We start from the raw sequence: 17216 nt of genomic DNA, 5'->3' as shown, positions 1-17216 counted from the left end.
CCCTCCCTGACGGTGCTGCCCCCTCCACAGAGGAGCTGCAGCAGGGGAAGGCCACGCTCATGTGTCTGGCCAACAAGGGCTTCCCCTCAGACTGGAGTCTGTCCTGGAAGGTGGACGGCAGCAGCAGCAGCAGCTGGGAGGAGAGCAGGAGCCCCGGGGTGCTGCAGGAGGACGGCCTCTACAGCTGGAGCAGCACCCTGAGGCTCCCTGCAGACCAGTGGGGGAAGGTGGGCTCTGTGAGCTGTGAGGCCACCCAGGGCTCCCAGACTCCACTCTCAGAGTCACTGAGGAGAGACCAGTGTTCCCAGTCCTGACCTCACCCACTGGGAACATCACATTGGTTCTGTTCTGATACTGTTCTCTGTTTTTCTTTCTCTCTTTGGCTCTTTCGTTTCTAATGACTCCAACTTACCATTATTATGATTCACCTTCAGTGACGCTGATACTGTTCATGCTTCAAAACAATAAAGATTTGTCTCTGATTATCAACTTTTTCATCGATCTTGAGTTTTTTATTCATTTATTCATTTATTTTATTTTCTTATTCCATACCCGTCATATAATGACAATAAAGGCTTTCTATTCTATTCTATTCTATTCTATTCTATTCTATTCTATTCTATTCTATTCATCTCAGGAGGGGAAATTCTGATTTTCGCATATCCCCCCCAGTCGGGAGCATCAGAGCGAAGGTTCAGCCATGGGACGGTGCCCCTGGAGCAGGAAGGGTCATTAGTCTATCATGAATCTTAAGAAATCTTAAGAAATATGAGTCAGATTTTCTCATCACAGCACACAATTGTAATTCTAAACTATTGGAATAAATCAGGTATTACAGTTTTTCTCAGTTGCTTTGGTGCATTTCTCGAATCATCATCGACATTTGCAACACAGCAAGTGCATTTCTCAATACAGTTCATACAAATAGCGACACATCTCTCAGAAGTAAATATCTGTGTCAGTGAACATGTCATTGCCATCAGAATGACAAGTCCTTGTTCCATTGTGTGTGGATAAGACAGTCAAATTGCTTAGTGATGTTATTAGAACAGTGTACTCTGGAGGGATGTTCTGATGTAAACTATGGCTAAAGTTTTGATGACAGTTATTTACGCTTTTATTGTTGTAATTTGTTGACAGACCATGACATTGTGATACAGAAAGGAAAACAGCGCTGCATAGTACAAGGAAAAAAACAGCAGTAGAAATGTGAACATAGGACATTCTCCTTAGGGAAAACTGTACATGCAGTGCTGTAGGAATTACAGTGCAGTCTTCCTACACCTCCTGATGTTCCTGTCTGTTGGACCACAAATTCTCATCCACTATGAATATCTTCTCTTGCGTCTTTGAGCAATTTCAGAAAGATCCTAACCTTTCACACATTTCCCTTCATAGAGAAATTCAAGATTCACCTGGGAACAGTTCCCCATTTCAGGACAGATTTAGAATAAAAGTCCAATGGAAATGTATAGAAACATCTTTGACATATTATGGCAACTTGCTCAACCAGTTTGCATGTAAAGACTTATGCAATGACCTAATACCTGAATGCTGTGTGGGATGAGACTATTCAACAGAGATCCATTATAATACATTTTGATCAACATGCCATCAGCAGTTGATAATGTAGAAAACAGCAGAGGATTGAACATAATCATTTGCATGGATGTACCAAAGCATTTGCAACTTGTTCAAAGAAATGAGAAACTACTTTTTTGATGCGCACAAGTGACACAATGATGTGAAGATTGAACAAGTAGTTTTGAGAATTTCAATTCTGATCTGAGAAATGTACCAAAGCGACTGAGAAAAACTGTATTATTCTGCACCAGCCTTTTAAATTTCACTTGATAATGTTTCTGTAGAGCAGAAATATCCTAATACAGGTGGAAATAAGAAAAGATGACTTTTTATAATATCATTTTAAGATATTGTTTACATGAAAAGCATTCTGATTTAATTTTGGTCATCTTTATTTTAAACATCTTGTTGATAATTGTTGCACGGGATTTTCTTCTTCATTTAAAATATAACTTATCATGAGTTCTCTCTTTTCAACTTGGACACTGTGATTATGTTTTTGTTTTTTTCTCATCAAGGCTGTTTGCAAAAAAAAAACTAGAAAACTATTTGGATTCATGTCATGTGATAGACAGACAGACAGATAGATAGATAGATAGATAGATAGATAGATAGATAGATAGATAGATAGATAGATAGATAGATAGATAGATAGATAGATAGATAGATAGATAGATAGATAGATAGATAGATCAGGTCTCTTAGTGTTTTAACTTCAGTGCAGCTGTTGATTTAGATCAGTTCCTCTTCAGCTGAGGGAGGTTTTTGTACGACGTTATATCACTGTGTGAACGGTGTGCTGTAACCCTGTTGACAGTAATAAACTCCTGAATCTTCAGCCTGAACTCCACTGATGGTCAAAGTGTAGACAGGATCTGATCCACGTCCACTGAAACGATCCGGAACTCCAGACTGACGAGTTGAAGCTTTATAAATCAGGAGTTTAGGAGCTCCTCCCGGTTTCTGAAGGTACCAGTGCAGCCAGTTACCAATACTTGAACTGCTTCTACATGTGATGGAGACAGTTTGTCCTGGAACAACAGACTGAGATCCAGGAGACTGAGTCAGGATGATTTCTGATGATGAACCTGAAAAGATGAAAAAGAGGAGAAGGATTACTGAGACAAATCCAGCTTGGAGAAAGATGATCAGCATCCAAACACAAGAGGATCATTGGTTGAACATGGACAACAGATGGAAGAAGGTCAGTGCTGCTTGTTTCAGTGTTTCTCCATCACAGCACAACATGATTGTGGTGAAGCTGCTGCATCCTGAAGCAAAGTTTTCAGCAGAGAGTCTCACCCTGAACAAGGAGCCCCAGGGTGGCCAGCAGTAGAGTCAGGGACATCATCATTGTGCTGCGGGCGTGTCAGAGTCTGTGAAAGGTCTGGACAGACTCTGATCAACACTGGCCTCTTAACGTGTGGAGCTCAGAGGCAGGACACATATGCAAACACATTACAGAGCTGATCATCAGTGGATCAATCACGTCATCAGTTTATTGATCACAAATGAGTTCTGGCAGTTTTTACAGATTTATTCTCTATGAAAACCATTTTTTCTAAAGAAATTTTTGCTTGATAAATTCCTACATCAAGAAGACTTACATTGATTTTGACATAATAAAAGCAAAATAATGAAGCCAAATTAATCTGTTTTTAAATTCCTGTCATTGTGTTAAAGTTTGTTTTCATGTGAAGCAGCTGTTTGACTCACTGAGACTGTTTGTGTTGAGTTTGTTTGTTTCAGAGTCAGAGAGCCGTGTCTCTCTATAGTCAGAGGTTTTTGTACGGCGGCTCAATCAGTTTGTATCACTGTGGTGGACTTTTGGTGGAGGAACCAGACTGGATGTTGGACGTAAGTTTAAACTGTATTTGATACTAAATACAATAATTTTAAATGTGATTAAATGACCTTTTCTGATGGTTTGAGTGAGGAAAAAAAACTTCCTTACAATATTTCTGTTTTAATTTCTCCTCATGAAGGTTAACTCTGATCAGCTTTGCTCTCATTTCTCTCTGACACAACATTCAAACTTAAATTATAATCAAATTAAATTAATCTATTCTGTAAATTTTGTCACAGAATAATTTTTCCAAATTTCCATTGAAGGAACTGTTATTTTGATGATTTGTTTTATATGAGAAACACTTTCTTCAACAAATATGACACAGACTGTAAAGAAACATTAGAATATAAAAATGTAGAAAATCTCTGATGTCTGTGTTTTGTCAGATCTTGTTTCAAATTTAGTTTAAAATCATGTGAACAGTTAAAAAATGATAGAAAACCATGGGCAGAACTTTTTTTGGTGGTGAGTTGATGTTCTTGTCTTATTTTCATAAGATGATTTAAAGTAATATTTAGTTCAAACATTTTACAGTTTAAGCTAAAACTTATGAATGTTTTCACATCTGTTGGTTTTAGTTCCACTAAATATTTCAAAGCAATGTTTACTTCATACTGTTGATGATTTAAAGAAAAACTTGTGAATGTTTCCACGTCTGCTGCTTTTATTTCCAGAGTATCTGACATAGTTGAACATGTTGATGATTCTCTGTGTGCTGATGTGCATGAGAGGTTTGTTAAAGGGAAGTGAAACAATGTGTGAGTGAGTGACTGGTGGAGCAGAAAAAGCATCTGACAGAAACTCCTTGAAGGACTGAATCAAGTCTCTCACAGTGAAGGTGTCCAAGTGGCTGCTGTTTGATTGACAGCTGTGTGCTCCCTGTCCTCTAAGCTGATTGGTGTCTCCTAGGTGATGTCCGTCCCTCCCTGACGGTGCTGCCCCCCTCCACAGAGGAGCTGCAGCAGGGGAAGGCCACGCTCATGTGTCTGGCCAACAAGGGCTTCCCCTCAGACTGGAGTCTGTCCTGGAAGGTGGATGGCGGCATCATCAGTAGCAGCTGGGAGGAGAGCAGGAGCCCCGGGGTGCTGCAGGAGGACGGCCTCTACAGCTGGAGCAGCACCCTGAGGCTCCCTGCAGACCAGTGGGGGAAGGTGGGCTCTGTGAGCTGTGAGGCCACCCAGGGCTCCCAGACTCCACTCTCAGAGAAACTGTGGAGAGACCAGTGTTCCCAGTCCTGACCTCACTGGGAACATCACACTGGTTCCACTCTGCTGTTCTCTGTATTTCTCTTTCTGTCGTTGTATTGCGACTTTATCTTATCATTACTATTGTTCACCTTCAGTGATACTTTTGCTTTTTATGCTTGAAAACAACATATTTTGTCTCTCAGGTTGCAGACTTTATTGTGGATTTTGTCATGAATCTTTATCATGTGGAAACATCACACTGGTTCTGTTCTGATACTGTTCTCTGGTTGCTCTCTGTAACTTTCTCTCTTTCTAAAATCATCCTTATTCTGATGGTTAAAGCATTTTAAAATAATAAAAAATGTATCAAGAAAACAAGTCAATGTTTTTGGTATTCTTTTATTTGGTATGAAAATCTTATAGCATCAAATTATTTTGATTAATTGACACAAACCAAAAAAATTAACCATCAATTATTAAAGTTGATCTGTTTTGAACAAGTCTTGAAGCACGTTGTTGTCTCAAAAATCTGAATTATTCTTAGGTTTAAAAGAAAAAGCAGGATGTCATCTGCATGCAGTGATTTGCTTTCTGTCTTTCCAGTCCCATTCATGCTGTGATTGCTGCAAGTTAGATAACATTTTAAAGCAACAAAAATGCATCAAATAAACACATCTGTTGACTTTGTTTTTTGTTGTTGTTGTTGTTGTAGACACATCTTTTAGATAAATAAAACAACCCAAAGTTTTAAAAAAAAAAATTATCATGAATTTTTACTGTTAAAGATTTTGAATGTTAAAAATGTATTTCATATGTCAGTGTTTAATATACAGTGGGTACGGAAAGTATTCAGACTACTTGAAATTTTTCACTCTGTGTCATTGCAGCCATTTGCCAAAATCAAAAAAGTTCATTTTATTCCTCATTAATGTACACTCAGCACCCCATCTTGACAGAAAAAAAAACAGAAATGTAGAAATTTTTGCAAATTTATTAAAAAAGAAAAACTGAAATATCACATGGTCATAAGAATTCAGACCCTTTGCAGCGACATTCATATTTAACTGACATTCTGTCCATTTCTACTGATCCTCCTAGAGATGGTTCTGCTTTTTCATTGGAGTCCAGCTGTGTTTAATTAAACTGATTGGACTTGATTAGGAAAGGCACACACCTGTCTATGTAAGACCTTACAGCTCACAGTGCATGTCAGAGCAAATGAGAATCATGAGGTTGAAGGAACTGCCCAAGGAGCTCAGAGACAGAATTGTGATAAACAATTAACACATTGTCATTTTTATGGTTTGTGATAATGCTGAAAAAAAATGTAAATGATTAATGCTAACTGTTTTCAGTGTGGAACGTCAATCATATGTTGGTGCAATAAATTTTAACTGTAGCTTCATTTAAGAGACAAACTTAGCCTTTTTAAGAGGAGATTCATTTAAAACTGATCAAATAATTTTTAAAAGTTCTGCACTTATCTGTGTGCTGAATTGTGCTATTTAAACATTTGTTGAGAATGTTTATTGAACTAAAAGATGCTCATCATGTTTAATTCCTCGAAGCATCATCGTAACTGTAAGATTTATGACAGCAGACATTTTTCTTGTGTTGTTAAGAACTGAAAATAGTTTGTTATTGTATTCTCTCATTTTCAGAAAATAAAGTTATTGGATTTTTGACAGCAATGATGAAATTTTACAAAATGCTTGTGCTGAATGTTTGTACTTCAATTAGCTGTTTTGTTTATCATGTATTGTCGCATTAAAATATTATTCAAGACATAAAAGTCTTAAAAAATGAGGGTTGGTGTTTGATTCTGGTTTTTGGCAAAAAAATTCTTTCATTGAATGAAATGAAAAACGTGAAAAATAATGTGAAAACTGTTACAGTTTTTTTGTATTGTAAAGGGTAAGTTAGTTTGAGTGTTTGTGCTTCAGTGCAGCTGTTGATTCAGATCAGTTCCTCTTCAGCTGAGGGAGGTTTTTGTACGACGTTGTATCACTGTGTGAACGGGTAGCTGTAACCACTTTGAGAACAATAATAAACTCCTGAATCTTCAGCCTGAACTCCACTGATGGTCAAAGTAAACTGAGTTCCACTCCCACTCCCACTGAAACGATCTGGAACTCCAGACTGACGATTTGAAGCATAATAAACAAGCAGTTTAGGAGCTTCTCCAGGTTTCTGAAGGTACCAGTGCAGGTAGCTACCAATACTTGTACTGCTTCTACATGTGATGGAGACTCTCTGTCCTGGAACAACAGACTGAGATCCAGGAGACTGAGTCAGGATGATTTCTGATGATGAACCTGAAAAGATGAAAAAGAGGAGAAGGGTGACTGAGACAAATCCAGCTTGGAGAAAGATGATCAGCATCCAAACACAAGAGGATCATTGGTTGAACATGGACAACAGATGGAAGAAGGTCAGTGCTGCTTGTTTCAGTGTTTCTCCATCACAGCACAACATGATTGTGGTGAAGCTGCTGCATCCTGAAGCAAAGTTTTCAGCAGAGAGTCTCACCCTGAACAAGGAGCCCCAGGGTGGCCAGCAGTAGAGTCAGGGACATCATCATTGTGCTGCGGGCGTGTCAGAGTCTGTGAAAGGTCTGGACAGACTCTGATCAACACTGGCCTCTTAACGTGTGGAGCTCAGAGGCAGGACACATATGCAAACACTCAGAGTCAGTCAGCTGCAGCTGTCCTCAACACATCGCCAGGCTTCCTCTTCACTGATGGACAAATCACTGACAAAGAGTTGCAAACTAAGATCACTATTATTATGTTCTGTTGGTTTACAGTGTTGATGTGGCTGCATCAATATTAAATAATACGAAGTTCATACGTCAGTTTTATGGTGTAGAAATGGTCAATTTTATATTTCTACATTTTGGTATAAAGAGATTTCAATGCTTGTTCTGTAAACTGAACCTTTGAAATATTCACACAGTGTTTCTGCTGAAAAGCTCAAACAGCAAGAAGAATGACAACGGATCAGATCAGAGGTGAACTTTGATATTTAGCTCATTGTTTTCAACCTCATGTCAAGAAAGGCATTAAAACTATAAACTGTATGTTGAATACATGACTTCATCTGAAATGTTTAAATTTAACATCTTTTACATGAGTCATATAAAGATGTTCTTTTTTTAGATCCCAACTTGTGCTTTCAGAGCAAATGTTAAGTCCCATCAGATTCAAACTGTATTATTAATGTGTGTTCAATCTATACATCCATCCATTCTCTATACACCGCTTTATCCTCACGAGGGTCGCGGGGGGTGCTGGAGCCTATCTCAGCTGACACCCTGGACACGTCGCCAGTCTGTCGCAGGGCTACATATACAGACAGACAATCACACTCACATTCACACCTACGGGCAATTTAGAGTAATCAATTAACCTCAGCATATTTTTGGAATGTGGGAGGAAGCCGGAGTGACCGGAGAAAACCCATGCATGCACAGGGAGAACATGCAAACTCCATGCAGAAAGATCCCAGGCCCAGGCTGGGGATCTTCTTGCTGCAAGGTGAAAGTGCTAACCACTATTCCACTGTGCAGCTCCTGTGTTCACTCTATACATATTATAATAATATACACATTTCTTTTATTCTGACTGATTTTGATGTTGAACAAAGATTTTGGTTTGAAGTTTGTTCAGGTAGAAACTGGTTTGAGAATTTTAACAGCAATTGTCAGTTTTTCATTTTTCTTCAAACAACATCTATGGACATCTTAAATTCTTTTGTGTAGCACATTGTTCGTAAAATGTTGTTTGAATATCTTTATATATCGAGCTAAATTCCATAATTGCAGAAGTAACATTTCTGTCTGAGCTCAGTTCTGGCTGAACAAAAACTTTACACACTCTGGTTCTCATTCAGACAGCAGATACTGAAGTCATACACTGAAGTCTCCCAGAGCACTGGAGCATGGTGCTGCTGATGCAAAGTGTCTCTCTATGGAAATGCTCTGATTGACACAGACTCAATGATGTAATTGATGCCAAAGTGTATCTACTAAAACTGACTTGAAATGAGTGGAGACTGATGTGATCACTTAATTTGCATTTTATTTTTGTAATTAAAAGCATTATTTTATATCAATCTGCTTAACTTTGACATGAAAAAGTCTTTATTTCTCAATTCTTGTCCAAAAACCCAAATTGTATTCATCAAGTTTCAATGTTCAAAAGCAATGAAAAGGGAAATTTTCCAGTTGGTTTATAGTCATCGTATCTGCATTTGTAAAAGATTGGAGGGTATTAACCTGATCCAGTCCAGGTATTAACACTTGTGAGTAGCAATGTGAGCATCCGATTGATATTGACTTAAAAAATCAAGGTTGAAAATGTGTGGTTTGTCCTGCTTTAATTTCAAACATGCGTCTTTTTGTTTCCATTAAAATCTTCCTTCTCTCATGATTCTTTTGTTCTCCTGATCATCCAGACCTGATTCGTGTTACTCAGCTGAATCTCCCATCAGAAAACCCTGTGAAAAACTCTCCTGAATTTTCTGTTCATCTCTGAGATTCATCATCATTTATTTGGTGTTATTCATTATTTTAGAGCTGAGTCTTTGTCTGCAGCTTGATGGCAACAGATTTGTTTAGTTAATGTGGATTTTGTTTATTTAAGTCAACATGGTGAAGAATTCTAAAGCAACTGAGGAGTGGGATCATTTACACCAAGATGTCTGAGACTGGGTGGACACATGCTGGTTCCATGAATAAAGTATCAATCAAATGCATTTCTAGGGTTTTGTGTGTCACGCATAAATGAACTAGTGTATTTATTTTAGCAGTAAAAATAAATTGATGCATATAGAACAGATGTAACTATATCACAGATTTTTTTTTGGCAGTTTAATTCCTGTTGATATTGAGGTTTCTTTCTCTCATAAAATAATTGAATTTATTTAAAATCCTGTTTTGTGAGATGTGATTAAACCACATTTGTTTGGAGAATTTTTGATCATAAAGGGTTCTGATGCTGATCTTTCTCATCAGTTTATTTAACAGGATACAGCTGAGATAACTGTGGGTGTGAAACTTACTTTAAATCATGATCCAGCTTTATCTTTCTTACTCTTTCAGGTTGACTCCTGTTGACTTTTTGTGAAAGCAGAACATGAGATTAAAATGAGACATGAACAGGTGGTGAGAAGCTGTCATGGAATGAGTCATTTAACGTCCAACAGAAGAAATGAAATGTTCAACCAACTTCATGGTGTGTGTTCAGTGAAGTGTGAGTCTCAGTTCAGTTTCTGTTCAGTCTGACTGAGGGAGGTTTTTGTACGACGGTTTCTCACTGTGAGAACGAATACTGACTGTTGATGAAGAATTCACCCATACAATAATAAACTGCAGCATCTTCAGCCTGAACTCCACTGATGGTCAAAGTGAAGTCTGTGTTTGATCCGCTGCCTGAAAATCGATCTGAAATCCCAGAAACTTTACGATTACCATAGTTGATAAGCAGTTTGGGAGGTTCTCCATCTCTCTGTTGGTACCAGAATTGGTCTTCTCCATCATCTACCCTGTGACTGGTCTGACATCTGATTTTAACGGAGCCTCCCAGAGCAGAACTCACTGATCCAGGTTGAGTCACTGTGGCCTGACCTCTGGACTCTGAGGATACAGAGACACAAACAGAAAGCAGAGTCATGGTTTTGTGGGCTTCATTTAAGAGGGATTAATGTTGACAGAGGAGTTTGATTCTCTGGACTTTACCTGTGAAGCAGCAGCAGAGGAGAGTCCAGATGAAGATGAAAGTCATGTTTTTGATGAGGAGGATTTCTGTGTCTTCTGTTGTCATGGAGGACAGCTATCAGTCATCCAGTGTTCAAGTGTCAGGACTATAAAGTCTCCCAGAGCACTGGAGCATGGTGCTGCTGATGCAAAGTGTCTCTCTATGGAAATGCTCTGACTGACTCCAACAGGGACTTGGATAATCTGAGGATGCAGGTTATCAGTGGATCAATAACTTTATCAGAGTATTGATCAGGAAAGTGTCAGTGATCATTTGTATACGTCTATGGACTTTTCTGACAAAAGTTTCTATTTATTCTCCTTAAACTGTGATGAAATACATCTACTTTGGGACACATTTTATTTAAATTACCAATTTTTAAATAAATCTTTAATATTAAGGACAAAAAATTTCTTCTTCTACAGTTTTTATGTTTATTTTGCTGCAGTGCAGAATCTTTACACAAATGTGTTCATGCTTCATGTCTCTATGTCTATTAAATTCATTCACATATAAGAATTTTAGTTCACAATACAGCTGGAAAATTGAATTATTTTTAAATTTCTAAATTTTTCTGACACTTTAACTTTTGTTTTTCAGAAAAACCGTGAATGTTGTGTTGAGTTTGTTTGTTTCAGAGTCAGAGAGTCGTGTCTCTCTACAGTCAGAGGTTTTTGTACGGCGGCTCAATCACTTTGTATCACTGTGGTGGACTTTTGGTGGAGGAACCAGACTGGAGGTTAACTGTAAGTACATTTCACTTGTTAAATATTAGAAATTATATATTTATTAAACTTTCTTTCATAACCATTGACATTTTCAAAACATTTTAGCTGGAAAAAGTCATTTTTTACCATTTCAGTGATTTTGAATTGATGTCATTTGATGTTCAGACTAAAATCTTCTTCACTTCAATGTTTTGTCTGAGCAGAAACTAAGTTTGAAAAATTTTAAGATTTCAAAAATTTCTCTCTGAAGTAAATTTTTTAAGCTTCAGTCTAATTACCTGACAAAACATTTCTCATCACTTTATTGGATCTCTATGAATGACTTGAATTTGTCAGATCTGTTGCATCACAAATGAAAATGTTTTTAAACCTCAGAATTATATCTAATGTCTGAGTGTGATTTGTTTGATAAGTTTTGAAATGTGATTCAATGTTTAACAACGTTTCTTGACTGAACAACAGAAACACATCATCCGGGTTTTTTTGTTCGTTTTAGATTTAAATCCTGACAAACAATGAAAATCTGACATTTTTCACATTGATTCACATGTTTTTCATTGTAAAAACTAAGAATGAATTTTTGAAGCTTGAAAATGAAAACGACAGAGAAACAAAATGTCACTTTAAAATTTTTATCTTTAGTACTGAAACCTGTCTGTTGTCGTGGTTCATCAGTGATGCCTGTCTGTTGCCATGGTTACTGATCTGAGAGGGAAGTGAAACTCTGAAGAGAAGTTTGATCCAAACTCCCAGTTTGTCTAAAATGTGTTCTCTCTCTCTGCAGTGGGTGATGTCCGTCCCTCCCTGACGGTGCTGCCCCCCTCCACAGAGGAGCTGCAGCAGGGGAAGGCCACGCTCATGTGTCTGGCCAACAAGGGCTTCCCCTCAGACTGGAGTCTGTCCTGGAAGGTGGACGGCAGCAGCAGCAGCAGCAGCAGCTGGGAGGAGAGCAGGAGCCCCGGGGTGCTGCAGGAGGACGGCCTCTACAGCTGGAGCAGCACCCTGAGGCTCCCTGCAGACCAGTGGAGGAAGGTGGGCTCTGTGAGCTGTGAGGCCACCCAGGGCTCCCAGACTCCACTCTCAGAGTCACTGAGGAGAGACCAGTGTTCCCAGTCCTGACCTCACCCACTGGGAACATCACACTGGTTCCACTCTGCTGTTCTCTGTATTTCTCTTTCTGTCGTTGTCTGACTTTTCTACTGCGACTTTATCTTATCATTACTATTGTTCATCTTCAGTGATACTGATGCTTTTTATGCTTGAAAACAACATACTTTGTCTCTCAGGTTGCAGACTTTATTGTGGATTTTGTCATGAATCTTTATCAAGTGGAAACATCACACTGGTTCTGTTCTGATACTGTTCTCTGGTTGCTCTCTGTAACTTTCTCTCTTTCTAAAATCATCCTTATTCTGATGTTTAAAGCATTTTAAAATAATAAAAATGTATGAAGAAAACAAGTCAATGTTTTTGGTATTCTTTTATTTGATATGAACATCTTATAGCATCAACATTATTTTGATTAACTGACACAAACCAACAAACCAAAAAAATAACCATCAATTATTAAAGTTGATCTGTTTTGAACAAGTCTTGAAGCACGTTGTTGTCTCAAAAATCTGAATTATTCTTAGGTTTAAAAGAAAAAGCAGGATGTCATCTGCATGCAGTGATTTGCTTTCTCTCTTTCCAGTCCCATTCATGTCGTGATTGCTGCAAGTTAGAAAACATTTTAAAGCAATAGAAATACATTAAAGAATTACATCTGTTGGCTTTGGTTGTTTTTGTTGTTGTTGTTATAGACACATCATTTAGATAAATAAAACAACCTAAAGTTAAAAACAAAACTTTTATCATGAATTTTTACTGTTAAAGATTTTGAATGTTAAAAATGTATTCCATATGTCAGTGTTTAATATATATCAGTTAATGTAAACTAATGTAAAGGTCACTTCAGTGGAAACTAATCTAGTGATGTCTTTGTGCAAATGATCAGATCTCAAAACAGATTTCAGTCTAAAAACTGACTATAATCTTTAGATGCCTGAAGATAAAGCAGGATGTCATCTGCACAAAGTGATTAAATATTGAAATGAATGCAGTATTTTCAACTAACCCAGAGAATCACTTTAAACAATTAACACATTGTCATTTTTAAGGTTTATGATGATGCTGAAAAAGTTTTAAATGATTAATGCTAACTGTTTTCAGTGTGGAATGTCGATCACATGTTGCTGCAATAAATTTTAACTGTAGCTTCATTTAATAGACAAACTTTGCCTTTTTATCAGGAGATTCATTTAAAACTGATCAAATAATAATTATTAAAAGCTCTGCACTTATGTGTGCTGAATTGTGCTATTTAAACATTTGTTGAGGATCTTTATTGAACTAATAGATGCTCATAATTTTTAATTCTTAGAAGCATCATCGTAACTGTAAGATTTGTAACACCATATATTTTCTTGTGTTGTTAAGAGCTGGAAATGATTTGTTATTTTATTCTCTCATTTTCAGACAATAAAGCTTTTGGCTGGTTGAAAGCAACAATGAAATAAAATGCTCATGCTGAATGTTTGTACTTCAGTCAGCTGTTTTGTTTCTCATGTGTTGTTGCATTAAAATATTATTGAAGTCATACAAGTCTTAAATAATGAGAGCTTGGTTCTGGAATTTTGACAAAAATATTTTGATTGTATAAAATGGAAAACGTGAAAAATAATGTGAAAAATAAAAGAATTGTGTTGTATTGTAACGAATAAATTAGTCTGAATGTTTGTGTTTCTGAGCAGCTGTTGATTCAGATCAGTTCCTCTTCAGCTGAGGGAGGTTTTTGTACGACGTTGTATCACTGTGTGAACGGGTAGCTGTCGTCCTGCTGACAGTAATAAACTCCTGAATCTTCAGCCTGAACTCCACTGATGGTCAGAGTAAAGTCAGTTCCGTATCCACTTCCACTGAAACGGTCAGGAACTCCAGACTGACGAGTTGAAACTCCATAAATCAGGAGTTGTGGAGATTTTCCAGATTTCTGAAGGTACCAGTGCAGGTCGTCATCAATATCCTGACTGCTTCTACATGTGATGGAGACAGTTTGTCCTGGAACAACGGACTGAGATCCAGGAGACTGAGTCAGGATGATTTCTGATGATGAACCTGAAAACATGAAAAAGAGAAGAAGGGTTACTGAGACAAATCCAGCTTGGAGAAAGATGATCAGCATCCAAACACAAGAGGATCATTGGTTGAACATGGACAACAGATGGAAGAAGGTCAGTGCTGCTTGTTTCAGTGTTTCTCCATCACAGCACAACATGATTGTGGTGAAGCTGCTGCATCCTGAAGCAAAGTTTTCAGCAGAGAGTCTCACCCTGAACAAGGAGCCCCAGGGTGGCCAGCAGTAGAGTCAGGGACATCATCATTGTGCTGCGGGCGTGTCAGAGTCTGTGAAAGGTCTGGACAGACTCTGATCAACACTGGCCTCTTAACGTGTGGAGCTCAGAGGCAGGACACATATGCAAACACATTACAGAGCTGATCGTCAATGGATCAATCACGTCATCAATGTATTGATCACAAATGAGTTCTGGCAGTTTTTGTAGATTTATTGCCTCTCACAGTTTTTTCACAGAATATTTTGCTTTATTGATTTTTACATCCAGAACATTTACTTTTAATGTGACTTATTTAAAAAAAAACTAAATAATAAAGACAAATGACTCCTTTGAAGTAGTTTTTGAAATTCAGTATTACCTGACAAAACATTTCTCATCGATTTATTCAGTCTTTATGGAAGATCTGAATTTGTCAGATCTGTTATGTCACAAATGAAATTTTTTTGCACTTTGTTAATTACCTCCGCCAAGGAGGTTATGTGACACCTGGCATTTGTGTATCTGTCTGTCTGTCTGTCTGTCTGTTAGCAAGATAACTCAAAAATTCCTGTTCAGATTCAGATGAAATTTTCAGGGGATGTAGACTATGGTAAGAGGAAGAGCTGATTTAATTTTGGTGGCAATCCGGAAAGGATCCTGGATTCTGGATCACTTTGAATTTTTTAGTATGTTTTAGTATGTGGTCCAAAATATGACAAAAACATCATAGTTTAGTATGTCGTCCAACAAATTGGAACAAGGTGTCCAGATAGCTCAACTGGTTAAGAAGGTGATTCGTAAACAGAACTGTGTCAGAGACGCAGGTTTGATTCCAGCTTATGATCCTTTACTGCATGGGTTTCCTGTTTTCCTCTCTATCCTTGGCGGAGGTCGGCACTCTCTGAGTGCTTTTCTAGTTGTGGAATGAAAATGTTTTTAAACCAGAATTATGAATCTGAGTGTGACTGGTTTGATAAGTTTTGAAATGTGAGTCAGTGGTTCACAACGTTCACTGACTGAACAACGTAAACCCACATCATTGTCTTTTCTGTTTCAGACTGGAATTCTAAAAAGTGCTGAAAACAATAAATATCCGACATCTTTATTTTAATTAGTATTTTTTTAATTGTAAAACTGTGAATTCATCGTTGAAAATGATTGAAAATTAATACTTCAGAGATGCAAATGTCAGTTTAACATTTTTATCTTTAGTACTGAAACCTGTCTGTTGTCGTGGTTCATCAGTGATGCCTGTCTGTTACCATGGTTACTGATGTCAGCGAGAGAAGTGAAACTCTGAAGAGCAGTTTGATCCAAATCCCAGTATGTCTAAAATGTGTTCCCTCTCTCTGCAGTGGGCAGAGTCCGTCCCTCCCTGATGGGGCTGCCCTCCTCCTGTGAGCTGTGAGGCCACCCAGGGCTCCCAGACTCCACTCTCAGAGACACTGAGGAGAGACCAGTGTTCCCAGTGGGTGAGGTCAGGACTGGGAACACTGGTCTATGTGTTAAATCAAAGTTGTAATTTCTCCACACTAACTTCAGAAATAATGTGTCATATATAGTGTCATATACAATTTAATATGGATATTTGGAGTGGATATATACCAAATTAATAATGATTATATCTTAGTCTATCAAACATGCCATAAGACATCAATAATCAAATATATTTAGAGAAAGTAAAGTTCCTTGAACATAAATATGAGAAGCTCTTAGCCTAAGAGTATTGCAGGTAGTAACTGTAAACTTTCAAACTTTCAAAACACAATCCATATTTGAATTGAGTTCCTGACATAAGTTACACTGGACAGTTTGCTCAAGGAAACATTATTGATTCATCTGTGAATGCAAGTATTTAATAATCACACAAAAGAAAACAGAAGCCAACATGAGAAAAAAAAATGAAACTGAAGCTGTTGACATTAACTTGACTTTGCTGCCACTCAGTGGTTGAACTAAAAATTTTTCAAAACCATTATAACACCAGAATTCAGGGAATTAAATTACCACTACCTAGAAATTACAGCAAATATTTTGTGGTACTATTTTATTCATATACCTGAATAAGCTAAAGTATAGATATGTTTTGTCTTCTTAAATATTCCTCATCTCCATTGATATATTTTAGTCTTTGAAAAGCTCCTTTCATTCTCCTTCTTCCTTACATTTATATGTGTGATTATAAAATTTAATTCATTTTATTTGCTTTTCATTATTTTCTCATTCCGTACAATTTCATATTTGCTTCAGTGTTTCAATTTTATTCTAATTTTTACTCAGCTCAGAGAGAAAATGTATAGTCTTTTTTTTTCGCTTCATGGATTTACTACATGAGTTTTTTGGTCATTTTGACTTGTAAAGGCTATTATAAATCACTTTGTGTCAGTGTCCAGTTTTGCTTTTTCCCCCTCTTTCATCCTTATTGTCTTGCCTCAGTTTAAGCTGTATTATCCCTCCCATTAGCCTGATGCTAAACCTCATATTAGCTCATAGCCTAGCCGCGCTAGACAACCCACGGCAACAAATTTAATTCTCTGCAAGGGTGGGTCGAGTTACCCTCCATAAGGCTCGAGGTTGGATTCTCCTAAAACTGGCCGGACGGCGGGCGTAACTAAGTGACGACAGAGGCGTGACGATTCTGACAGAAACAACTGGCGCACAATAAACAGTTATCTTTCGACTCGGCTTTGACCACAGCCCTTAAAGATTTGAAGCTAAAATTCAACTTGAAAGATAAA

General features: G+C 37.6%; 3 gene segments (V, D, J or C); 2 read left to right on the top strand and 1 right to left on the bottom strand.

Annotated features, from left to right (window-relative positions):
* Nucleotides 1-44: 44 nt before the first annotated feature.
* Nucleotides 45-489, top strand: LOC127536246 (Ig kappa-b4 chain C region-like). The segment is given in 1 exon segment: nucleotides 45-489. A coding segment is annotated over 1 exon segment (255 nt).
* A 2091-nt stretch (nucleotides 490-2580) lies between these two features.
* Nucleotides 2581-12261, top strand: LOC127536238 (Ig kappa-b4 chain C region-like). The segment is given in 3 exon segments: nucleotides 2581-2788; nucleotides 4343-4584; nucleotides 12137-12261. Coding segments are annotated over 3 exon segments (339 nt in total).
* A 1691-nt stretch (nucleotides 12262-13952) lies between these two features.
* On the bottom strand, nucleotides 13953-14526 carry LOC127536089 (immunoglobulin kappa variable 2-29-like). The segment is given in 2 exon segments: nucleotides 13953-14260; nucleotides 14475-14526. Coding segments are annotated over 2 exon segments (360 nt in total).
* Nucleotides 14527-17216: the final 2690 nt, after the last annotated feature.

This window comes from Acanthochromis polyacanthus, chromosome 11 (assembly GCF_021347895.1).
Source record: "Acanthochromis polyacanthus isolate Apoly-LR-REF ecotype Palm Island chromosome 11, KAUST_Apoly_ChrSc, whole genome shotgun sequence".
NCBI classification, from domain to species: Eukaryota; Metazoa; Chordata; class Actinopteri; family Pomacentridae; genus Acanthochromis; species Acanthochromis polyacanthus.
This window is presented reverse-complemented; position numbering and strand designations above follow the sequence as displayed.